Source organism: Hyla sarda, chromosome 4, assembly GCF_029499605.1.
Source record: "Hyla sarda isolate aHylSar1 chromosome 4, aHylSar1.hap1, whole genome shotgun sequence".
NCBI lineage: Eukaryota > Metazoa > Chordata > Amphibia > Anura > Hylidae > Hyla > Hyla sarda.
In genome coordinates this window covers 193,189,507-193,216,982 of record NC_079192.1, presented here as the reverse complement: position 1 = coordinate 193,216,982, position 27,476 = coordinate 193,189,507, and the positions used below count along the sequence as shown (strand labels likewise).

At 42.2% G+C, this 27,476-nt stretch overlaps 1 protein-coding gene across 1 annotated transcript in view; it reads left to right on the top strand.

Annotated features, from left to right (window-relative positions):
- Window positions 1–27,476, top strand: part of EXOC4 (exocyst complex component 4) — a 471,200-nt gene that overhangs the window by 153,776 nt on the left and 289,948 nt on the right. Inside the window, 1 exon segment of the mRNA XM_056573178.1 lies at window positions 19,343–19,433. Within this exon segment, the coding sequence (XP_056429153.1) occupies window positions 19,343–19,433 (91 nt within the window).

Here is a 27,476-nt window from a genome sequence, read left to right as displayed (position 1 = left end):
ATGTAAACAGTGTGTTCAGTCACTGACAGCAAACAAATATGTTGGAATGGAGGGGAAATAAGGTATACAGTATTTGGAAGCTTTAGAAGTTTATATAAGATTTAAACACCTTTTAACATTAACAACATATATTTTGTAATCTGTACCTTCGGTGCCAGTCTTATATAGCTCTTCAAAGTTCACCCTGGATACCTAAGGCCTGTTCACACTACACTTTTGAATCTTACTGAGAGGTACTTTTTAAAACCAAACAAAAACTAGAATAAGGCTAGATTTTTTTGAAGGTTTTTTTCAGGTGTTTTTGGAAAACTAACACTGCAGCTTTTGAGACAAAGCCAAAAGTGTATTCAAGTAGGATAGGAAATATAAAGGAAAGACTTATACGTCTCCATTCTACTGCATCCACTTCTTACTCTGGCTCAAAATTGCAGTGGCAGTTTTCCAAAAAAAAAAAAAAGGAAAACACCTGTCTGGAAACCTAGCTTAAAGGGGTTATCCTGGAAAAAACTTATATATATATCAGTTGGCTCCATAAAGTTAAACAGATTTGTAAATTACTTCTATTAAAAAATCTTAATCCTTTCACTTATGAGCTGCTGAAGTTGAGTTGTTCTTTTCTATCTAAGTGCTCTCTGATGACACCTGTCTCGGGAACCGCCCAGTTTAGAAGCAAATCCCCACAGCAAACCTCTACTCTGCTGACATCTCTACTTGTCTCGGGAACTGCACAGAGAGCACTGTTGCCAGACAGAAAACAACTACTCAACTTCAGCAGCTGATAATTATTGAAAGGATTAAGATTTTTTAATAAAAGTAATTTACATATCTCTAGGAAACAAAAGAGGAAGAAATATGTGCAGCTCACAATTATATCACCAACCGAGGACAAATGGGTAATGCATCTATACCTATGGTGCCAATAATAAATATTAGAAAAAGAGACAAAAATACCCAGACCTCAAGGAAGGTAAACTATATGAATCAATTGAAGGAAACAAGGATTGTGCTTCAATTATAATAGGATATACAGATTTTATTAAAAATGTATATAAAATATTCCACCTCACAAGGGGCCCCTTGTGAGAGGAGTATACAATGACCTAAAATAGACTATCACTGGTAAATAATTAATATCACAGAATGCACTATTAAACTGGAACAGTTATAGACAAATTGCACTGAAATAGTGAAGGCAAAATATGCTGATATGGACTGAAAGAGTTAAAGACCCTTGAGAGACCCTTGTGAGGTGGAATATTTTATATTTTATATAAATTTTTAATAAAATCTGTATATCCTATTATAATTGAAGTACTATCCTTGTTTCCTTCATTTGATTTATATAGTTTACCTTCCTTGAGGTCTGGGTATTTTTGTCTCTTTTTCTAATTTACATATCTGTTTAACTTTCTGGAGCCGGTTGATATAAGAAAAAAAGTTTTTTCCTGGAATACCCCTTTAAGGCCGGGTTTACACGGCCGAAAATATGTGGAAAGGGAAATATGTCAAACAGGCTGTAGTTGCGCACGTTTATATAATATGGCATGCGCTAGGGCTACTCGAATCTCTTAGACAGCATTGCATTTCCAAGCTGAATCTGCTTGGAAACCTTTCTTTCTGCAGATGCCAGAATCTGGATTTCCATGGCAGAATCCTCTGCCGCAGAAATTCCATCATGTGCACAGTGCAGCAGAATCCCTTGAAATCAATGGGACTCTGCTGCAACAGAATGTCTTTGTGGTCATGCTACTCTGTGAACATAGCCTAAAGGTACCTTTAAAATGGGATGCAACAGGAGGCTTATGCTATTGCCATTGATTTTTTGTGTTACTAAATTTTTAAAATATGCACAATACACAAATTCTTACACAATCTCTCACAAACCCAGACCAAAACATGCTTAGGCCTACACTGTTTAGCTATTTATGAAGAACGTGCACCATTTTGATAAGTTCTAGGGAAGTATTCGTAACATACACCAGGCAAATGACTTACACAGAAAATAATAAATTCCCTCCCAAGATCTGTTGGACTTGGAAGGTACAACTTTCTAGATCAGTGGTCTTCAACCTGCGGACCTCCAGATGTTTCAAAACTACAACTCCCAGCATGCCCGGACAGCCGATGGCTGTCCGGGCATGCTGGGAGTTGTAGTTTTGCAACATCTGGAGATCCGCAGGTTGAAGACAACTGCTCTAGATAATACTATCTTTGTTCGTTAGAAATGGCTGAAACATTTCTGCAACTTATAAACACACTTATCTGTTAAAAAATGATGTGTCGTAAGATTACTAATGGAGGGTGACATTTATCTCCTTAGTCAACTTTCAGGATGAAGGAAGGATGTACCCTTTACATGCTGCAGAATATCAATGTTAGGTAGTGTTATTGTGACAAAACTTTGTGTTTGGAGACAGTCAGTTGTTAAATGTCAGTGCGAGGTAATGTAAGGTTAGCCAATGCTGTTCTGTCCAGCCTTTTAGTTTTGATCTTTTGCACATGGCTGAGAGAACGCAGACCACTTTTTAAACTGAAAAGCATGCGGTTGTTCTCAGCAGCCATGTATAGACACTCTAAAGAGCATCGTGCTCTCACTTCTCTGATCCCGAATTGTAATCAAAGCAGCAGCCATTATAAACCGTAGATTGCTTTGAGATGAAGATTGTCTTCATGGAGGGTCATAACACCAACCATGGTCGCATGTTCTGAAGCGGCTTCAAAGAAAAGCATCTTTGATGCTTGTGTGATAGCTTCTTGAGCTTGTACAAGTTTATCAGCGTTGTGTTTCACAGAGAGAGATTTAATGAGGACATTTGTGCATGCCTCTGTAATTTCCCCTTGATGTATCCAGCGTTGTCAGTCTTTTTGCAGGCTTTACAATGACATGTTAGGCTTTATTATATCTCTATTTTAGAAGGCAGATAGAAGCTTATGTTTGCTTAGTCATACCAGTAAATCATGCTGTTGTCTCATCTGAAAATCACTGAATGTATCCCTATGGATTGGAGTTATTCATTCATACATCTCTGGTTATAGCTATGTGAGCAATTTTTTCTCCAAACTTCTCTCAAAATTTACCGTATAGAGCAGTTGTTCTTAACCTTGTTGGAGGGACTGAACCGCACCAGTTTCATATGCGCATCCACCGAACCCCTCTCAATTGGAAAAATAAAATATGATTTTTTCAAATTCAAAACATAGGAGGTATATATTTAAGTATATATTTATACATAGGTGCACAAATGGAACAAAACCATTAAGAACAAAACCATTAAGACACATTATGCGCAGGCAGTGTTCCCCCACACATTAGGCGCAGGCAGTGTTCCCCCACACATTAGGCGCAGGCAGTGTTCCCCCACATTAGGCTAGCAGTGTTCCCCCACATTACGCAGGCAGAGTTCCCCCACATTAGGCAGGCAGAGTTCCCCCACATTAGGCAGGCAGAGTTCCCCCACATTAGGCAGGCAGAGTTCCCCCACATTAGGCAGGCAGAGTTCCCCCACATTAGGCAGGCAGAGTTCCCCCACATTAGGCAGGCAGAGTTCCCCCACATTAGGCAGGCAGAGTTCCCCCACATTAGGCAGGCAGAGTTCCCCCACATTAGGCAGACAGAGTTCCCCCACATTAGGCAGGCAGAGTTCCCCCACATTAGGCAGGCAGAGTTCCCCCACATTAGGCAGGCAGAGTTCCCCCACATTAGGCAGGCAGTTTTCCCCCACATTATGTAGGCCAGTGGTCTTCAACCTGCGGACCTTCAGATGTTGCAAAACTACAACTCCCAGCATGCCCGGACAGCCAACGGCTGTCGGGGCATCCTGGGAGTTGTAGTTTTGCAACATCTGGAGGTCCAAAGGTTGAAGACCACTGATGTAGGCAGACACAGACATACAGCCTCCAGCCATATACAGTGTATGGCTGGAGGCTGTATGCCTGTGTACTGCCCACTTCAGTGCTCCGACCACCGCTCCAGCTATAGCAGTAGGTCTCGGGACCGGTGGTCGGAGCACCAAAGATGACATGCCGCTGGTCACTTACCAAGCTGGCCAGCGCGCGTCTTCTCTATCCTCCGGTCTTCAGCGCCTTCATTTCCATGGGCGCAAGCACGGGACTTCAGTGACGTCCCGGCGTGCGCTATGTCCCGGCGGCCCTGCGTTTTTAAACTTAACGCTGGGCCGCAGGGAGTTAATAGTAATGGGGGAATCGCCCCATCACTACAGGAGGGGCAAACACCGGCTCTGCTCGGGGCCCCGGGCCAGCTCGGGGCCCCAAGCAATTGCTTGGTTTGCCTGTCCTGTTGCGACCTCCCCCACCGAACCCCCAGGACTGACTCACCGAACCCCTGGGGTTCGATCGAACCCAGGTTAAGAACCACTGGTATAGAGGCTTCAATTCTTTATTATATGTACATGTTTTCTTCTGTTAATGAATAAAAGTAATCACTTGGCTTTGAATTGCGGAGAATTTTGATGAATGAATTATCTTTATGCAACAGACTTATTTGTTTTCTATAGTTTCACTTATTTAGGTCCCATGTACACTGCTTTATTTTGAATCTATGTCACAAAAACGATGGGCCCCTTACCCTACCACAGCATCCCTTCAATTGTTTCACTAAGAAAAAAAAAATATTCAAATTGTACTGGTGTTGCAATTTTTAGTTTGACTTTTATTGGTACACACACACACACACTTCTTTTCTGTATTGTCTATATAGTTTGTGTGTTTCATGGCAGATTAATCAAATAAAACCTCATTGAGAAAAAATTGTCTTAGAAGTGATAGTCTTCAAGACATGACGGTGTATTGCTTCTTTTCAAAGAGATCAAAAAAGGACATGCAAACAGAGCCTTTTATATAGGGGATCTTGTGTCTGTGCTCAAGCCCCGTCTCCTATCACCAGCCCCTTTGGATGAAATATATACCTTTACCTTTGCCTACCCAGTCTTGCCATATACATACACATGTATATCTCTTTGTCTTGACTTAAGGAAGCAAAATAAAATCTAATTTATAGGCAGAGGAGCAGACAGGGAATGAATACAGCAGCTTCTGTCTCTCTGTAAATGTGTGTTCACACATGGACGATTTTTCTGCAAATTAAAAACTTTTCATTTATCTTAATGGAAATTTGTCTGATGAATAGGACAGTTGCCAAAATTTTTGCAGCTAACCTGAAATGTGTCAATTCAACCTTCAACCCAGTGGGTCCTTGTTGCGATCAGCACCCAGGTCCCACGGCTAATGCCGGAGATCGCCGATTTGGGCCTATGTCTTGCTTTAACGCTTTAAACAACAGGAAAAAACGAATGATGACTAGCTCAGGTTGCTGATCAGGACCACCACTACAAAATTGCAGGGTCGGTCCCATTCAGCCAAGAGGATGGGCGGAGGTCTCTTACCTTCCTTCGGCTTGTCCGATTAGCACTCTTTTATTATAGGCAGTTTGTAGTAATTGAGTTCCAATAACACTCCATGGAACAACATTGCTCATGTATGCAAAGATTGCATGTAATAATCCCCTATGGGGACTAAAAAATAGTCAATAAAATATAAAAAAAAAAAAAAAAGTTAATGAATGTTAATAACCCACTTCCCTAATAAAAGTTAAAATCCCCCCTTTCCCATATTTGTGTTTACGATTAAAATAAAGTTAATTACGTAAACGTTAAAAAAAAATGGCAAAATTCCAGAATTGCGTATTTTTGTCCATTTCATATACTAATAAAAAATTTATGGAATATAAACGAAGAGGAGAAATGTTACCGATACTGGAATACCAAGTGTGTTGTTGTCCATCTGTGCTGGCACCAACTTCCTTGGAGAACGAGGGGATCGGCCACACCTGGACCGTAACTAAAATAAAGTTAATTACGTAAACGTGAAAAAAAATGGCCAAATTCCAGAATTGCATATTTTTGGCCATTTCATATTCTAGGAAAAAATTTATGGAATATACGAAGAGGAGAAATGTTGAACTTACCCGTATTGTAAACTTCTTGGGGAGATTTATCAAAACCTGTCCAGAGGAAAAGTTGCTGAGTTGCCCATAGCAAATCATTTTTCAGAGGCCTTTAAAAAAAAAAAAAAATGAAAGAAGCGATCTGATTGGTTGATGTGGGCAACTGGTCAACATTTCTTCTGCACTGGTTTTGATAAATCTCTCCTCTTATCTTTATTGATTTCAAACTCTCCAAGGGATTTGGCACCGGCACAGATGAACATCAACACTCCTAGGTATTCCAAACTTGATACTGTTTAGCGGATTTATTAAAACTTAACAGAACAACGCGTTTCAAGGCCTGGACTGGCCTCTTCATCAGGTTTGTGCAAAGCATAAACTAACATACACATATATACAGTAGGTAACTCACATGACGTCACATTCCGTATTTCCGCCCGAACCGGAACCACTCAGGCCAATTCAGATTGTATGGATATATTAACACACAGAAGTAATTTAATTTTAGTAATATCTATAAAACCAGTTATAATACATACCTAGATCACCAATAATATACAATAATTTAAGAATATCGATAAATTAGTGAAAGGTATAAAAAAATACATATTTTTTACATATTTTTCTCCACTGCATGTCAGAAATACCTTTTAACCCTTCATTTAATTAGTGTTTTCTATGGTTTCATTGAAACCATCAGGGGTGAGAGATTTCAGTTTAAAAATCCAGTAAGACTCTTTGTTTAATTTTGGAAACGATCTCATGTCCAGAGGGATTGTATCAATTTTTGCAAGTTTCAATAGTAGGATTACTTTCAGGATTACTTTCATGTGCTTCATGTGTTACGTTCCGGTTGGGGCAGAAATATGGAATGTGAGGTCATGTGAGTTACCTATATATCTGTATGTAGTTTGTATATGCCTTGTATGAACCTGATGAAGAGGCCAGTCCATGCTTTGAAACGCGTTGTTCTGTTAAGTTTTAATAAATCCGCTAAACAATATCAAGTTTGGAATACCTATGTGTGGTGTTGTCCATCTGTGCCAGCGCCAAATCTCTTGAAGAGGTGGAGTGTTTGAAATTTCTGACTAAGTCCGGAGGATGAAGGGATCAGCCGCACCTGGTCCGTAACTCTGTATGCCTGTAACAGTGTTGTGCCTGCCTGTTGCACAACCAAGCGGGTAACCGCTTCCAGTAACTATATTGGGCACATGGTGTGACGGAGGATTACACTATGGAGCACTCCTGTTTGTTTTCTTATCTTTAGTGAGACATACTTACACAGAGGTAAACAAAGGATGACAGTGGGGGTGTACAGACAAAGTCGAACATGGTTTTGTTGGGCTTTTGTTCATCCTTTTGTCTGTTTACCGTTGCGCTTTACTGTATGAATGCACCACGAGCTTACTTCTGATCTATCAAGGACACCTGAGCAATAGAGGGATATGCTGACAGAAATCATTTACCTGGATAGGAGCAGTGCCAGCTTATGTAGTATGTATGCTAAAATGTAATGGAGAACTATGAAAAGTCCCAACAAAACAAAAATGGTCCTGATAAAATCTACAAATCACAAAGGAAAAAAATATATGCATACAGCCCGTATATAAAAAAATGTTAGTAACAGGGGTCAGAAGATGACAATTTTAAGCATACTTATTTTCATACAAAAGTAATTTTTTATTTATTTTTTAAGTAGTGAAATGAAACAAAGCCAATATAAACTGGGTATCCTTTTAACAATATGGACCTACATAAAAAAAAAAAAAGATGACTTGTAATTTTTATTAGTAACAGAAGCAGAAGTAGAAACAGAAGTCTCCAAAACTTGCAAAATTGTATTTTTTTTGTTTCACCATAAATTTTGTGGTAAAATGAGGGATGTCATTGCAAAGTACAGTGGGTGGCGCAAATCCTCATATGGCTCTGTAAGTGACACATTGAAATTGGTATCGCTATAAGAAGGCAATAAGGAAAAAAATTAAGTGCAAAACAAAAACACCCAAACTGATGTCCTTAAAGGGGTACTCCGCTCGAAACATGTTATCCCTTATCCAAAGGAAAGAGGATAAGATGTTTGATTGCAGGGGTCCCGCCGCTTTGGACCCCCTCGATCTCCAGACCCGTAGCAGCGGCGTCCGGAATACGGAAGCTTGCAGCTTCCTCGCCTTTGTGACATCACGCCCCCCCCCCATTCATGTCTATGGAATGGCTAGTACATAGCTGTCACACCTCCTCCCATAAACACGAATGGAGGGGGCGTGGCGGCTGGCATTGTCAGTGATCGGGCACGGAGCAGCATTTGCTCTGTGCACCAAATGACGGGTGCAGCAGTGGAAATCGCGGGTGTCCCCAGTGGCATCACCCCTGCGATCTAACATCTTATAAAATAGAAAACAGAGCTAATTTCTTTCAAAAACATCTCCTGCTGTAGGGACCCAGATGGCGTGCTGTGAGAGCCTAGATGACGCAGCAGAAACAGAAAATGAAATTATCCTGTATGGGGACATCTAGTGGCTGGAATTATAATGGCCAAATATAAGGTGCAAACCACAATTAAGGAGATTTATCAAGGGATTTAAGCAGCTTTTTTTTGCTTACAAAAGTCGCACACAAAGTCGCACGTGCTCCTAAGCAATTTATTTTGCGACTTTTGTTGGTAAGCAAAAAATACCAATCTGCCCTACCTAAGCAATTTTCAGTTTTTACTTTGCAGTGGTCCAGGATTCATCATTGCGAAAGTCACACGTAAGCAAATAAAAGTCGCAAACCCCCTTCAAACAGTCGCAAATGTAAGCAACTTCCTTTGTGCAACTTTTTCTTACTTTCATTTTCACAGGCACTGTGGGACGTGCGGGTAGGAGATGTACAGGAGGGTGACATGCTTTTCACCCGCCCGCACATCTCCTGGCCACGCAACACTACTACAACTCCCAGCATGTCCTTACTGTAAGGACATGCTGGGAATTGTAGTTGTGCGGCAGGGGGGGAGTGTGTTAGATGGGGGGGGGGGGCGGATAACAAGCTTGTGTTCCGCCCATGCGGCACTAACCCCCAGTTATTACCCCGGTAACCAACACCACAGGGGTGCCGGGAAGAGCCGCTGCCAACAGGCCCAGAGCAGTAACAGGCTGGCGTTATTTAGGCTGGGAAGGGCAAGTAACAATGCTCTTGTGCCTAGGCGGTAACAGGCTGGCATTATTTAGGCTGGGGAGGGCCAGTAACAATGGTCCTCACCCACCCTGGTAACGTCCGGCTGTTGCTGCTTGGTTGGTATTAAGCTGAGAATGAAAATATGGGGAACCCTATGTATTTTTATTCTCAGCCAGATACCAACCAAACAGCTACTGCCTAACATTACCAGGGTGGGTGAGGACCATTGTTACTGGCCCTCCCCAGGCTAAATAATGCCAGCCTGTTACCACCTAGGCCCAGGAGCACCATTTGATCCTCCGGGCCTGTTGGTACTGTCTCTTCCCAACACCCCTGTGGCGGTGGGTACCGGGGTTAATATTCGGGGATTAGCGCTAGCTGTTTTTGGGGCCAGCACTAAGCCCCGGCTTAGTAATGGATTCTGTCTATAAGACGGCTTCCACTATTAAGCCTGTAAAGTAAAAAAAAGAAAACACATTTAAAAAACTTTAATTCCAAAAAACAGCCCCCCCACAAGCCTTCGTTACAAAATGTTGTTAATATTAAACAAAAAACGCTGGTCATCGTAGTCCACCAAATCTGAAGTAGACCACAGGGTAGACTGATCTGAAATGAAAAGAAAAAAACAAACAAACAAACAAAAAATGGGTTAATACATTTAGGGGGTAAAAAGTGGTAAACAAATGTAATAAGCACACATACATTTTTTTTGCTTATGTGTGCTAAGAAAATGGTATTCCAAAGTGATTTATTGTTTTTTGCTTATGTGAGCCACATTGATCAACCCCCTGTGATAGTATGATAAATATGTCACACATAACAAAACCAAAGCTAAATAAATAATGCCTACAGAACTCGCTTACCAAAGCAAACAATGATAAATGTCCCCCTATATTTTTAAAAGACATACATTTGGATATTGTAAGAGATTACTATATAAGCAACTTATCAGCATTTTATGTGGTTGACAGTGCCTTTCAAAGTATTTTTTTGGTAGTGCCCATACTCTTGTTAGTGTGAAGAGCTGAGGGACTGCAGTGCATTCTGGGAATTGAACTATTAAGCAGATGCTCAATCAGGAAGTAGTGAATTTTGATCGGCAGCAAATACCGGTAGGTATAAACATAAAAAACAAATTCATTTTTGATCGTTTTGGAACTGGGGCAGTAGGTAAGCAATATATACTTATATGCTTTTATATATCAATAAAGAGCTATATTGGCACTGCTGCAACGTCCAAACAGACTAAGCATAGGACCTTTTTTGCTTGTATAAAAGGTACAGTCAGTGGTGCAATAATCTCATATACGGACAGTAGGCAGTTCAATGTTTCAAGTAGAAAGAAAGAGACTGCATTCACCAAGATGCAACCAACTACTTTTTTTCTGATAAGTCCATACAACAGGGCAACAAGCAGGGGTGTTTTCTGAAATGACGAGCAACAATTGTTTTGCGCGTCCTCTTGGCTCACATGTGCTTCACTTATATGCTTCTGCAGCATTTTTATTTCTTAAATCGGCATACTTCTTTAATAGCTCTAAAAAAATTTGCCCAATTAATCTTATGCCATAAAGCACAATTATCTGTCTATAAATTATTTATTTTATATTTGTGTATTGTATCTGATTTTTAGCTTTCCAAATAGCACATCTTTTGTCATTTATTAAAATCATACTGAAATTGAAGTGTCCAACTTACTGTGGTTTTCTGGATTTAAAAAGAAACCTAAATGTTTCCTGAAATCTAGAGAATGGCATTACGGGATACATTTGCTACAGTGTAATGGAAGAAATTGTATATTTCAGCTATTTCTTTTATTATTATAGAAAAGCCTACTCTGTGATCAACAGATGATGAATGCTTACAATAATAAAGTGATTTAGCATGAAAATTGGGAATATGTAGGTACGGTGCAATAACAATAAGTTCTTGCTTTAAATATTTTTTTTTAAGAACACAGCACTTCAGATATGTATGTTTCCAAAATATTAATTTTCCTTGATGCAGGGAGAAAAATTGAAAATTGCCTTCACCTTGGGAGCAAAGTACAGATTTTGTTTGAGCGTTTCACTCCTCATTTACATTTAAATTATCCAGTTGGAATGTGCGCAAAGTTTGAAGATGCCTAATAACTGTATGAGCCTCAGCAGCAATAATTACTTAGGGGCAATGGATTCCAGCCGACAAGCAGTCAATATACTAATATTTGGGTCGGAGTCATTTTTTTCTGACTGTCATATGCAATCAATTCTGTAAATTGTGTCTCATAACTTATCTCCTCTCACTTCACTTGGGATTAGATAAAGTATGTGCTTGGCAGGGTTGATGTTATAGAATGTTAGTGCTACAGTGAAACCATTGCATAGCATGAGCGGTTAAAAAAAACACAAGCCAAGGCTTTTTAGATAATTTCTTTAGTCATTTTTGCAAAGCAGTTGGCTTTGTTTGTAGTTGTCTGATAGAAAGTTAATTAAATCTTGTCTTGTTGGTGAACAATTTCACTGCAACCCATACCAATTTTCTTCAAATCTAAAAATAATGTTTCTTCACATCCCCATGCAAATAATTTAATTGTAAAATAATACACTCCTACCAATACCTCCAACAGGTCATGTTTTCAGGATTTCCTTAGTCTTTCACAGGGGATATAACTGTGGTCATGCCTGATTCACTGCCCATAATTATATCACGTGTGAAAGACTAAGGAAATCCTGAAAACATGACCTGTTGGGGGTGCTTGAGGACTGCGCTTGAGAAACACTGCTCTACTGCCTAGTCCCTCTGGATATGCTCATGTGGCCACTTCAGCCCATCAATGGCTGGACCGGGTTACCATTGTGGCCAGTGATTGGCTGCAGTAGTCATTTATCTATGTGAAGCGGGACCGGGAACTAGGTAATGCTTGGTGGTGGTGGTGGTGATTTACAGTTTTTTTTTTTTTTTCTCTTAAACGTAGCATTTATGGTATACTCTGACACCTTTTTATACCTGCTGAAACTCCAACATTTGTTTTAAGTCGCTTAACATCTACCTATGTGCAGTTAATTTACCATGTGGAAAGGATGCCTACCATGATGAAATCGGTCTACTTTATCTGTCTTTAGGGACTTTTTTGTGTTTTCCTCCAGCAGATTATAAATCAGATTAAAGATTCACTGACTAATTAAAGTAGATTGAAGTACTCAATTTCCCTAGCAACGGTCATGCAGATCTTCCAGAGCCTTATGAGTTTCTTATAAGTTTCTTGACAAGTATGTTTTGCTGACCAAATCATAAACTGCATTTTTAAAGCACTGTCAATTATACTATATATATATATATAAATCTGTCAACTGTAGGTTTTTATGTAGGGTCCCAGAGGTGTTACATCTAAGATTAATGTAATATAACTAAAGGCTACATTTATACAGGATCACTTAATGATAGATATGATTCTAAAAAAGGATAATGGGGAAAAAAATCATGGTGGATGTATATAGATGTTTAATACGGGAGGGTTTTGCAAGATATTTGGGTAATCTTAGATGTCGCTGGTCAAGGGATGTAGGGGATATTAATGAAGTTAAATGGAATAAAACACTGAGGAATGCCAGAAATATCTCGGTAAATTGTAATTACCAGTTAATACAGCTTAAAATTATTTATAGGATATATCTCTCCCCTAAGCAGCTGAAATTGTATGGATATAATGAAGAGAAGTGCCCCAGGTGTAGGGTTGAAGAATTGGACTTTATGCATATCATTTGGGGTTGTAAAATAATACAAGAATACTGGGAAGAAGTGTTGGATACCATAAATCAGGTATTTGGTCAGAAATATGCCCTCTCAGCACGGGAAGCGGTTTTGGGAATAACGGAGGACTTTAGAAGACATAAGATCTTAATGTCTAAGCTGCTTTTTTTGGGCAAGATTGCTTATTCTCCAGGTATGGTTGTCAGAGGAATGCCCCAATATCCAGGAATGGAGAAATTTAATCAGCAAAATCAAAAAATATGAATTTTTACATTCTGGTTCATCTCTCAGAAGGAGGGGAAAAGTTAACTATATATGGAAGGATTGGGAGATGTAGATCAATATTTGGGGATCTGGAGATTTTATTTTATTTTTTTTTTTAAGGAAAAAGGAGGGGAAAAAAGCTACATTTATTGTTGTGGCTTAATAGCATTGGTATTCTCTTTATTATGTGCATCTATATACAGTGATCCCCCGACTTACAATGGTCCCGACACATGATCATTTCAACATACGATGGCCTCTCAGAGGCAATTGTATGTTGAAGGCAGCATCAACATACAATGCTTTTGTATGTCGGGACCATTGCATAAACGGCTATCCTGCAGCGCAGACTGCTTCTGCTGCCGCCGGATAGCCATTTAATGTGCCCCTGTGAGTGTCACTCACCTGTCCCCGCCACTTTGGACCATCCTCTTCATGCTCCACTGCATGGCCGTCGCTCTCCTTCATCGTCATCACGTCGCCGCACACGCCGTCCCGTCATCCAATTGGGGCGGCGATGTGATGACGACGATGGAGAGCTACAATCTAGGGCAGCAGTGATGGTCCAGAGTGGTGGGGACGCGTGAGTATAACTTTGTCTTTTCTCATTACACGGATCCCTCAACATACAATGGATTCAAATAATGATGGTTCAATTGGAATTTCTTTTTTTTTTTCTTTTTTATTGGAGTACATAAAAAAATAGTTTTTGGGGTAAATATCTACTATGAAGAATATCGGTACAGAACATGTATTGCATGGTATATATGACATTCTTTTTTTTTTTTTTTTTTTTTTTTTATGCCTCCCTGCCTTAGATTATCCACATTGCTAGCTCACCGTTGCATATACCGATGGATTGCGTTAATATTTCTGTCTGGACAGATCCGATGGCAGTAGTGTTGTATGCTCATTTATGTCAATGCATTCAAAGTATAGAAAAAAAGAAACAGAAATACAGTCGCAACTATGTGCTGTTATTCCTTAGTGGAAAAAATAATCAGGTATAATCAGAATGTGCTCACCTTTTCGTGTTGTATTTTGAGCAGAACACCATCAATATCCTGTAACCAACCCTGTGGTTAAAATCTTTGCTGCTGGCATCAATCCCGTCTTTGGAGATCCTCTGGATGGTCAAGAGAATGCCGAAAACAAATAGCTGTATATACAGCAAGAAGAACTTCTGGTCCTTGTCGACCTTAGGCAGGTGGTAGTAGAAGGGAGTGGATGGATTTTGAACCGATAAAGATTATGGGGGAGATTTATCAAAACCTGGGCAGAGGTAAGGTTGCTGAGTTGCCCATAGCAACCAATCAGATCCCTTCTTTCATTTTTCACAGGTCTCTTTAAAAATGAAAGAAGCGATCTGATTGGTTGCTATAGGCAACTCAGCAACTTACCTCTGACCAGGTTTTGATAAATCTCCCTCTATGGGTTTAAAATCCATCCACTCAATCCTGTTACCACCTGCCTAAGGTCCACAAGGACCAGAAGTGCCCTCCTGGCAGGTGCATCATATCGAGCATCAACAGTATTTCCCAGTATTTAGATATAATACTCCAGGATCACGTTCAGAATTTACCCAGTTACCTGAAGAATTCGGACCAACTTATTGCCCTACTAAAAAACACAAAAAGTGGGAGGAGAACATATTACTAGTGACAATGGACCTGAGGGCTTTATATACAAATATAAAGCATGACTCAGGAATTAAGAGCACCCAATCGTTTTTAGAAGCTGATCCCAAGATTCCACCTGAACAAACAGCTTTTCTGACCAGATGACTGAAACTTATTTTTAGAGAACAATGTTTTCACTTATAATGGGGTGACCATCCAACAAGTAAGAGGAACTGCTATGGGGACAAGGCTCATTTGCAAACCTCTTTATGGGGTGCTTTGAAGAGAAATTTGTAGTCAATAACACCATTTTCCGCAAACATGTAGTCTATAAAAGGTATATAGACAAGTTGAAACATTGATTCACAAGATTAATGCTGATTTAAGACTGGGGGATCACCCTAACTCCTAATTATTCAGACACCGCGATAGAGTTTTTAGACCTACAGATCTCCCAACAAGAAGATAATAACTTCCACATTTTTAAGACCGTGGATTCCAAAAGTTACGTTCCATTCCTGAGTGGCCACTATCACAAATGGAAACAGAACATACCCTATGGCCAGTTCTGGAGGGTCAGAAAAATTGCACTGACTAAATCACCTTTACAGAACAAGCTACAATTTTAAAAACTCTGCTTGCTGTAAAAGAATACCTAAAAAATCTAGTTGAAGACTCATATAAAAAAAAAAAAAACTACTTACCCAGGATGAATGTTTGTCGTCCCATCTGGAGGCACGTCTGCTGTCTCACTCTGGAACATCCGATGTACCTAAAGAAGAAGAAAAAGGAGAAATAACAAAAGAGGTTACAAAAAAAATGAGAGAGATACAAAAAGAAATCACAGACGGCACAATACAATACCAATTTTATTATTACTTATTCTACAGGACAAGAAAGCATTAGAAGAATCCTCCAAAAACATTGGGGAATTCTGAAATCTGACCCCTATCTAAGAGATTTGTTACCTACCACACCAGGTCTGACTTTCAGGAGGGCTCCTTCCTTGAGAAATATTGCGCCGAGTCTCCTAAAAAGACAAGCAAAAACTAAATCAGCCTTGATAGAAATCCTTCGGGAGAAAGGGGTCTTTAGATGCCAAAAAAAGAGATGTTTGTGCTGCTCTGTTATACAAAACCGAAGTACCAACTTTTTGAGCACGCACACAGGAGAAATATTTCCTATTAAATTTCATATGACCTGTTAATTTTGTTTTGTAATATATCTGATCAATTGCAACTGTGGAAAACAGTATTAATGGTGAACTACACAACAATTATACCAGAGGCTAAACCAATATATGTAATATGAAAAAAGAATTACATGTGCCACAGCCTCTCTCGACACATCGCCCTACAACATAAAGAGGAAAATAATGTGATCTCCATTTTTCCCATAGATCACATTCCTGCACAAATAGATTTGAAGCTCTATCAAAAAAGCAAATATTTTGGTTATATACTTTACAACCTCATGGTCTTAATGAGGCCATAGAGCTAATTATTTTTGTTCCTATATTACTTTTAATATTTATAAGTTTATATGAGTATTCTTGTGACCTCATCAGTTCTGCTTCTCTATTTTTCACTATAAGTGCATCCAGCCCTTCGGCACCTCCTGCTGCACTGTCTCACGATCTCCACAGAAGTGCCGGCAGCTTTACAATACATACTAGCGCCTGAGCTCCATTATGTACAACCCAATAAGTCTGTACCCACGAATATAACTTTTAAGATTATGCTTAGTATTTTAGATAGTGATGTATGAATTAATGTACCTGTAACTACGCAGGAATATAAAGCATTTAGAATTTTACAACACCGTCCCGAACCATGCTGATTTTGCAGCTTTTTTTCTGTATAAATGATGTCATTGTTTGTGTAACCAATCTGTAATGTCCGTTTGTTTGTTTTTGCATTTTCCCGTTTTAGACCCTGTTCAGACCTTGTTTTTCATGCATTATCTGTTTTCTCTGCTTTTCTTCCAGGCATGGAAGAGTTAAGCCTTTCACACATGTGCTAGGCGGGTATGGCTATATAACTCCAGCTTAGTCTGTATTCTAGTTGCTGGTTTGTGAGTTCAATACTACTATGGCTGTTTGTGCAATACACTTTAAAGTCTGCTTGAGCATGCACCTTGTATTTATCTTACCATTTTATCTGAGTTTTAGCCATGGTTGAATAGTCTTGTTTTTTTGTTGATTTTAGTTTGTGTTATATAAGTCGGTTTTAGTATTATGTCTGTTCAGCTTTGTCGGTGTTCACACTATGTCTGAGTCTTGCTTGTTACCTGTGCTCTGTATTTTATATTCCTGTTTGGTATCCTGGTTCTGTGTTTCAGTGGGAACAGTGTCTTATATTTATATCCTGTTTGATCCGATCCTTTGTACTTGTACCTGCTTGTGATAGTTCTTAGTAATTAACCTGTTGAGTTTAGTGTCTTGGCTCTCAGTTCTTCCACTATCCCCTTCATCTCCTGGATTCTGCTGTATACTCTTATCATGCCTAGTCTTGTTCATTTTATCATATCTGCCATTTAATCTGAAATCTGGTTTAGTGAACGGTTTGTTAATTCATTATATTCTGTTCTGTTTGCAAGTTTATGTTCTGCCTTGTTAGTATTTGTATTGTCTGGTATATCTGGATGTCTAGTAGTTTTCTGTTTCTGGCCTATGACCGACTATGTTTATTATTTGTTTTTACGCCACTGCACTTTAGCGCAGGAAGGGACCGGCTCCCAGTTGTCGACTCACTGTTTAGGGTGAGTGGGCAAGTAGGCAGGGAGAAATGTTTTAGAGTCAGTTTAGGGCTTACTCTCCCTGTCCCCCCCAGTCGGTCCCTGACACATTCATTGGACCTGAGGAAGAGGGGGTCCCGCCCCTTGAAATGCGATGTCTGTTGCCAAATAAACCTTTGTTATTTTATTACATCTGGTCCGTGTAAAAGAGGATTACTATCTTTTCACAAGAGAGCGCCTGAGATCATCATCTTCTTGCTGTGTACACAGCTATTTGTTTTCTGCATTTATGTCAATGAAAATAGATAATAGATAATCCAAATGTGGTAGGCATACTGTAGGTTTCATGTCTAGTACACAGTCGTCATGCCCCCTCCCATAGACATGAATGGAGGGGAGGTAGCGTGACGTCACTAACACGGAAGCCCCAGTGCCAGCCCAGAGATCGTGGGGGTCCCAGCAGCCAGACAACCCTCCCCCCTACTATTAGACATGTTGTTCTTTATCCTTTGGATAGATCTAGGAGCGGAGTACTTCTTTAACCCCTTAAGGACCGGGGTTTTTCCGTTTTTGCATTTTCGTTTTTTGCTCCTTACCTTTAAAAAATCATAACTCTTTCAAATTTGCACCTAAAAATCCATATGATTGCTTATTTTTGCGCCACCAATACTACTTTCTAATGACATCAGTCATTTTGCCCAAAAATCTACGGTGAAACGGAAAAAAAAATCATTGTGTGACAAAATTGAAAAAAAAAAAGTTTTGTAACTTTTGGGGGCTTCCGTTTCTACGTAGTAAATTTTTCGGTAAAAATTACACCTTATCTTTATTCTGTAGGTCCATACGATTAAAATGATACCCTACTTATATAGGTTTGATTTTGTCGTACCTCTGGAAAAAATCATAACTACATGCAGGAAAATTAATACGTTTAAAATTGTCATCTTCTGACCCCTATAACTTTTTTATTTTTCCGTGTATGGGGTGGTATGAGGGCTCATTTTTTGTGCCGTGATCTGAAGTTTTTAACGGTACCATTTTTGCATTGATAGGACTGAATTTTTTTGCGCGTACGCCATTGACCGAGCGCTTTAATTAACGATATATTTTTATAATTCGGACATTTCCGCACGCGGTGATACCATATATTTTTATTTTTATGGGAAAAGGGGGGTGATTCAAACTTTTAATAGGGGAGGGGTTAATTGATATTTATTCACTTTTTTTTTTCACTTTTTTTTTTGCAGTGTTATAGCTCCCATAGGGACCTATAACACTGCACACACTGATCTTTATCATTGATCACTGGTTTCTCATAGGAAACCAGTGATCGATGATTCTGCCGCTTGACTGCTCATGCCTGGATCTCAGGCACTGAGCAGTCATTCGGCGATCGGACAGCGAAGAGGCAGGTAGGGGCCCTCCCACTGTCCTGTAAGCTGTTCGGGATGCCGCGATTTCGCCGCGGCTATCCCGAACAGCCCACTGAGTTAACCGCCACTTTTTACTTTCACTTTTAGCCGCGCGGCTCAGCTCTGAGCGCGTGGCTAAAGGGTTAATAGTGCGTGGCGCCGCGATCGGCGCTGCGCGCTATTAGCGGTGGGTCCCGGCATCACTATGACGCCGGGCCCGCCGTGATATGATGCGGGGTTACCGTGTAACCTTAAGGGGTTAATATTATTATTAATCCAGGCTCTATCTTTAGAATCTTCAATAAATAATTGTAAATTTGAAGGAAGTGTATTCTATTTACGTTCCTCTGTTACTATCTAAAAATATTACTGTGATGCTCTTATGCAGACTTCTAGGTTTCGATATCATTATGATGATAAAAATTATTAATGTAATTATGAAGTCTTTTCTTCTCCCCCAATAGGTGGTCATGATGATCTCATCGGTGGAGCATCAAGGTTTGTCTGCAAACCAGGAGCCAGGAACATCACTATCATATTCCACCCTTTACTCAAGTAAGCATACATTGAATGGGATTATTTGTTAGATTTTCATCTTTGCTGCACAGAAAAATAAAAAAGGCTTTTAAGTCAAGAACATATCCATTTACATGTTATTGTTGCCAGGTAAGGGAAGAAAAGAAAACCGTTTTCTACATGATCAATCGTTGTTTGGTTATGAATTCTGAGGAGTGAGGGTCTTGCTCACAAGAGCTTAAATGGTATCAATCATCAGATTTTAGCATATATAATGCTTGGCAATGTGTTATATATTGTAAAATGTTATCCTCCCCATCCCCGGGGGGCGTTAGTGCCCCCAGGGATGGTAAAGATATTAAGTTATAAAGTCCCCCGCCTGGCAAGTAGTCCCCTGGGCGGGGACTTCTACTTACCAGCACCCGTTGCTCTGCATTGCTCCGGCTGGAGCCCCGCACTGACGGCTTGAATGACGGCTCGTGTCATCGCTCTGCTTCCTAAGCAGACGGAGCAGAGCGGAGACATCATTCAAGCCGTCGGGGCGGGGCCACGGCCAGAGCAACGGGTGCTGGTAAGTAGAAGTCCCCGCCCAGAGGACTACTTGATATTATGCTAAAATCTGCTGATTGGTTCCTTTTAACATTTTTGGGAGACTTTACAATCTTTGGGACAGGTGGAACAGGGATTAGCTAACCCTGTTGCTATTTGGGAAATGTAGATTTACATGTCAGCAATTTATCTGAATAGCCTACCATGTATTACAAGCCCTGTCTAGCGTTACAAGAGCTGCTGTTTGCAGAGGTTGGTCTCAAGTGGGGTACCCATCAATTACATCTATTTTTGCTAATGCTACGTGTCATAATAAAACAACCCCTTTTAAGAAGCATACATTATCAACTTTTTCTGGTCATCAGAAAAATGTGCTTTATTAGTAAGAACTTAAAGCTCCATTTTGTTGCATATTTGCATCTGCCATGCTGGGGGGGACCCATTTAGTACAGTTTGTTGTTTGCTGTGAAATTCTTACGTTGATCTGGACAGAACATTTTCAGGGGACAATTGAGCAGAAGCGTGCTGCTGGTGTTTTCGAGGTCATCCCAGAGAGGGTGAAAGAGACTAAAAGAGATAGAGAAATGATTAAGCTTCTATTTTGATCTGATTGAGTCGGCACATGGTCAGAGGTTAAGCTGGAAAGGTGAAATTAAATACATTCTTTCCTGATTTTCAACAATGTGACAGCCACTAAGTTGTTGTGAGTGGTGGAGAGCTGCTGACAGTAGGTCAGTCATTGCAAACTTTCACTAAAGTTCTTGATGAGTTCTTCCTGGTAAATAGCGATGGACTCTTAAAATGTTCACTTTCGACATACTACAACAAAACAGAATTCATCTGTTAAATGGATTGTTTCTATTAGTGTGTAATTGAATAAAGTAAACCCACAGTTAGATGTAGGTGTCCAAATCTGTAACAGGCAGAATTATTACCTAAATGTTGTCTTGTCTTGTATCTGAGGAGCAGTGAAGTTGAAGTTTGTTGTCTTAAGTCTCCTTAAGTATGTTGGTGTATTGACATAAAGAACAGTATGTATATATATATATATATATATATATATATATATATATATACATACACATACATACACACACACACACACACATACTTTTGCTGGGTTTAACATGGTTGGTTATTTCCACATACATGACCCTTAAACTAGCAGATATTTTTTAGATACTTCCAGACCACAATATGCCCATTAAAACAAATTAAAAAGTCAACACTTCAAAGCCAGACTTCACTATTATTGTTAAACATCTGACTCACAGACATATACAAGCATGTTTCCAGCTTGCCCTTTATTCTTGCTCAAATTGTCATAGCATTATTTATGTAACAAATACATTAACAACCAATGGTAACCAATTGCAGCTTGACACTTCTGAGTTACCAAATACCAAACTACTCTTAAATATAGACACATTAAAAAATGTGATAGCCTCTTGGGCATACAGAATTCAGTAGACTAAAACAGGTTGTGAATGGGGCGTGGTCTGCATGGCGGCCTGATCAGATGTGTGAGAGTGGAGCTCCTGCCATCCTGCTCGGTTATCCTTTGAATATCCCTGCCATCCTGCACTGACTTTGCTCCTGTCCCTCCCTGGGCATCTCCCACCACCATAGGGACCCCTGCAGTGACTCCATCGGGAGATTTGGTGGAGTTTGTGCGAGGTGCTGGAGCCGGACGTGTGCTAGGCCGCAAAGCCTGCGGCCTCCCGTATCCTCCTGCCCGAAACTGCTGGCTGCTTTGCTCCTGGGGGAGCTGAAGATCCACTTACCTGTTCCGGGGTCTCGCATCGGGGGATCCTGGTGCCTGGTCTGGACTGTGGCGGCTGTGGCGATCGGGTCCACCGAGCTGCGGGGCCTTCCTCGACTTCCGGTCCGGATCGCGGTGGGTGGTGAGTGGCGCTCCGGTGCTGTGGAGAAGCGGCGGCCATCCTTTGTAGTCCCCGGGGGCCCGGTGTATCCTCCATCTGCCTGCTGTGCGGGTGGCGACGTCCGGTGACGGAGAGGCCGCGCTGCTGCCGTAATTGCGGGTTCTCTTGCCGGAGTCCCTGCTTGAGGTACCTGGTAGGCCCAGCTGGGCTGCGGGGCTGTGAAACAGACTTTCCTCCTCGGGGGGCACCTGGGAGACGTCCCTGGGAGTTGAGGCTCCCACTGGTGCGGTGGGCCTGCCCCTATATCGTTGGGAGCTGCTGGAGCTGCCCCGCTGGACTGCTGCTCTGCCATAGGGGTCCCTTCTCTGACCACCCTATTACTTCTGGGACTGGACTCTTTACAAGTATTTGGAGGTACTGGCTGTACTCTCTCTCCTGCTGCCCCTCCTGTACCCCTGCTCCTGGTACGTTTGTGCCCTCCCCCCCTCACCCTACATCTGCTGGGACATTTCATACATATAACACTGTGAACTGAGTACCTGGCTGGTGCGCAGTTAGTGACCTGAGGGGTACCACTCTGTGGGTTTTCACTGTTTCATTGACTGCATTTTGCTATGGGCCGGAGAAACAAGGAGGGGGCTGGCCCCTCACAGCAGTGAACCAGCGGGCATTCATCGTCTAGCAATACATTAACCCTTCAGCAGGAAGTAGCGGCTAAATTGGAGAAGTTTGCGCTACGACGGTCGTCCCCCGACTCTCCGGTCTGTGTGGGAGCCCCTCTTCCTATGGCAGATATAGGGACCCCCCTGGACCCTCTGGAGGACTATGACACATTTCTGCAAGCTTCTGTTGTGGAATCACATATATCATTGCCTAATACTCCTCCTGCTATATCTGGTGCGCAGGCTGGTGCCCCGGATGTCCCTGCCACTGAACCTACTTTGGCCGCAGTATTTGCAGAAATACAACGTTGTAACACTACATTATCTCAGCTGACCGTTCAAGTGGGCACAGTACAGTCTGCTATTTCTTTACTGAGTCATGATTTGCAGAAAGTGACGGAGCGCACCTCGGCTCTAGAGAGTCGGATTAGTGATGTGGAGGATACTGTGGTGCCTATAGTTCGAGACTCTACTAGACACAGTCAGGACATTGATTTTCTTAAAGCTAAAGCAGATGATTTGGAAAATCGTATGCGCCGTAATAATGTGCGGATAATAGGACTGCCTGAGAAGTGTGAGGGCCGTACACCAACAGAGTACATGGAAACCTGGTTAAAGGAAGTGTTTGGTACTGATAATCTGACCCCTCTCTTTGCTGTGGAGAGAGCTCACAGGGTCCCTATGAGGCCGTTCCCTCCTGGCGGTCCGCCCAGATCTATGCTAGTGAAACTTTTACATTACCGTGACAGAGACTTAATTCTTAAACTGGCCAGAGAAAAGCAACCAGTGACTGTGGACAACCATGTTATTTCCTTTTTTCCGGATTTCTCAGCCGAGGTGCAGAAGAAACGCGCCTCCTTTATGGATGTGAAAAAAAGACTACGTACCCTGGATTTACCATACTCTGTGCTCTACCCTGCCAGGCTGAGGGTGGTTGCTTTGGGGACTACCCATTTCTTTGAGGGTGTGGATGTTGCGGTCCGCTGGTTGGACTCACATGAAGCTCAATTTCGCCGTAGGGCCCGCAGGGGCTCACCGGAACTTGATCCGCATTGACTTTGTACTGCCCTGTTGGATATGTGCTCTTAGTGGTTTGCTACTATGATTTGTCTCAGTTCTTATACCTGAACTTTCCTGAGTGGGGGCAATTGATACTGTTATTTTTGTGGTGGGGGGGGGGGAGGGGGGGCGGGTCTGCATTATTCTTTGTATACTTTGGAGATGTTATGTTTAATTTTCTGGGGGTGGGTGGAGGTCTTCTGGGTTGGGATCTGCTGTCCAATGTTCAGAAGGGATATGTCCAGTATTGGAAACACAGAAGAAGGGGCTCCATTACTGCATGCTTGGGTATGTGTGGCCTGCTGTCTGACTGGTTGCAATATGCGCTCACCTTCATCCTCTCATCCTGGTTTTTTCCCTGGGTATGTTTCAACAGTGTGGATGTCTGGTGTGGGTATGTTTGCGCTCCTGGATGCCGTGTGCCGCGGCGACTGGTGTGGTTATGTTGGGGTGTTGAATTTGGATGTTGGTTTGTTTTCACCTGTTTGTTGGGTGTGTTTTTTCCGTCTCTCCCTCCGCTGCTTTCTGCTCTCTACGACTGCTTCTTTTGATTGTGCTTCTGATCCCCGTGTGGTTGTTCCCGGGCTCCGTGAGTGTGCTTGCTGACTCTGGGGCTAATGTCTGCCTATCTACTCCATAAGGATGGCTACCTTTAATTTTATAGGGTGGAATATTAGAGGGTTGGGGGATGTATCTAAACGTTATGCTGTTCTTAATGCGGTGAGGCAATTTCAGCCAGCGATACTATGTCTTACTGAGACCCATCCGACAGGAACCACCACTGAGGTTCTTCATAGAGCCTGGGTTGGTCATTCGTTCCATTCTACCTTTTCTTCTCATGCTAGAGGAGTTAGTATATTGGTCCATAAATCTATCCCGTTTCGTGTCCTCTCCTCTAGCATTGACCTGGAGGGTAGATACGTTTGTTTGCTGGGTGAGGTGTCTTGCCGCATGATTATATTAGTGGGGTTATATATCCCTCCCCCTTATAGTAGTACTATTGTGCACCGTGTTCTCTCTATTGTCTCGGGTTTCCCAGTGGCCCCAGTACTTATCTACGGTGATTTTAATCAGGTCTTGGATGCCTCGGTGGATAGGTTTTGGGGATCTCAACCCCCCCCCCCCCCCCTCGCTCTAGGCCGACTGGCCTTGCTAATATAATATCTGAAGTGGATCTTTTTTACTTGTGGCGCTGTCGCAATCCTTCAGTTATGCAATACTCCTGCTATGCGGCCACGCATAGGACCCTCTCTAGGATAGACTTGGCTATTGGGGATGGGGAAATGGCTAGAATGGTCAGGAAGGTAGAATATTTGGCTAGAGGCCTTTCAGATCACTCCCCTATCAGGCTTCACCTGGATTTCATGGGCGGGGAGGGAGGGGTGCGCCCCCTGTGGAGACTGAATCCGTTCTGGTTGCAGGTACTGACTACTGCTGACACTGTCTGTGCTGAGATTCGGGAATATCTTGCCCTGAATGTGAGTTCGGCCTCAGTCTCTACGGTGTGGGATTCCATTAAAGCTTACTTGCGTGGGCTTTTTATACGTGATATAAGTATACATAAATCGTTCACAACGGAGAAGGGGGAGAAGCTGAGATTATCTGTGGTGGGAGCTGAGCATGCCTATGTCTCGGCTCCCTCCCAGATGACGGAAGAGGTTTGGTTGCAGGCACAAGGAGAATATAAAGTGTACTTGGAGGAAGCTGCTAAGTATAAACGCTTTTTTGTTAAGCAGAGATATTTTGAATGTGGTGAAAGTACTGGTAAATTGCTAGCCTCGGTTGCTAGAGCGCAGCAGGGGATTTCATTTATTAGCTGTTTGAGGGATGAACAGGGTTGCGAGGTCACTGATGATAATGGGATTATGGAGATAATGTTGGCTTTTTATAAGGATGCGTATTCGACTAGGGTCTCCTGTTCCGAGGGGGCTCTGGGGGAATATGTCCGCAGAGCTAGATTGCCTTGCCTTACTCGGGAGCAGAGGGGAGAGCTGGACTCTCCCATCTCTCTAGAGGAACTGGAACAGGCATTGAAAGATGCAAATAATGAAAAAGCCCCGGGCCCGGATGGTCTCCCTAGTGAGGTCTATAAAAAATTCTCAGGTGTTTTACTGCCGCAGCTGTTGCGGGTGGTTGAGTCAGCGGTTTCAGAGGGTTCGTTGCCTCGCTCCATGATGGAAGCCATCATTGCACTTATTCCTAAGCCTGGAAAGGACCCTCTTTGTGCGGGTTCATATAGGCCGATCTCACTTTTGTGTACAGATGTGAAGCTGCTGGCTCGGGTACTCGCTAACAGGCTTGCTGGGATCATACTTTCACTGATCCATGGGGATCAGACTGGATTTATGCCCGGCAAGTCCACAGTTGATAACATTAGGAGGGTGTATATCAATTTACAGATGTCCCCGGATGGTGCGGGGGCCCGATCGTTTTTTTCGTTGGACGCTGCCAAGGCATTTGACAGTGTCGAATGGAACTACTTGTGGAGTGTGATGAGGGCCATGGGGTTTGGTGACAGATTTCTTTCTTACGTTAAGCTTCTCTACCGGTGCCCGACTGCCCATCTCAGAATTAATGGCAGGACCTCCTCGACCTTTGACCTGCAGAGAGGTACGCGACAGGGGTGTCCCCTGTCGCCCCTGCTCTTTGCCATAGCTATTGAACCTCTGGCTAACATTCTAAGGATGTCACCTGATGTAAGGGGGTTTCGGTATGGGACTGTGGAAGAAAGGGTGGCTCTATATGCTGACGACATGTTGTTGTTTTTGGGAGACACAGCTCACTCACTAGCCCCGGTGATGTCCCTCATTACAGAATTTGGGTCATATTCAGGTTTACTCATTAACTGGGACAAGTCGGTCCTGTTGCCTCTGGACCCTTTGCCAGAGGTGCCTCAGATAACTATTTCTAAGATACAAATAGTCTCTAGCTTTAAATATTTAGGTATTCACATTACTCCCTCCTTACATGATTTTGTTCCTCGCAATCTACTCCCCATTCTAGATAAAAGCTCCCAAAAAGTGTCTGTATGGTGTAAGCTCCCACTATCGGTAGTTGGACGTACTAATCTAGTTAAAATGGTTCTTATGCCGCAGCTGTTATACATATTGCAGAATTCCCTGGTGTGGATAGAGATGGCTCACTTTCAGAGAATTCGGAGACTATTCAGGTTACTGGTTTGGGGGGGGTGGGACCGCTAGAATAAAATTGGAAACATTACAGCGGGGTAAAGCTTCAGGGGGACTTGCATTACCGAATCCATGGTTGTATTATCTCGCGTCGCAGTTGCATCAGGTGAGGGGATGGGCAGCTCGCTCCACATTGGGACCTACTGGTCGATTGTTTATGGTCAAACATGGGGGTAGGATACCGTTGCACATTTTGGAGATTGGGGCCCTTACCAGACCTCCTGACTCCTCTCCTACGACTCGCCTACTGTGTAAGCTCTGGGGCCACGCGAGGAAACTCTTGGGTATTACCAATTATTTTAAATTTACTCCGCTGTGGCGTAACCCTGCCTTGCCGGTCTTTAAATCCTATGCTGATGCCGAGTTCTGGGAGAGGAGGGGACTTTGTGAGTTGGGTCAGTTAGCTGATCAGGGGGTTGTTCGGTCATTTGAAGACATATGGGAGGAGTTTGCCCTACCGCGTTCCTCATTTTACCGTTATTTACAGATTCGCCATGCCTATGAATCGGATGAGGGAATTACGGGTACAGTCTAATAGGGTTCTGGAATCTACTGTGACTAAACGAGATTCTGCTGGTGTAATTTCCTGGCTTCATGGGGAACTACTTGGCTTCCATCATGAGTGGTTCCCTTTGACGGTTCGGTCTAAGTGGGAGAGGGACCTTGGGATCCTGACTGATGAGGAATGGAGTACTGTGCTGGCACTTACCCCTTCTTTGTCTCTATCGGAATCTAATAGGC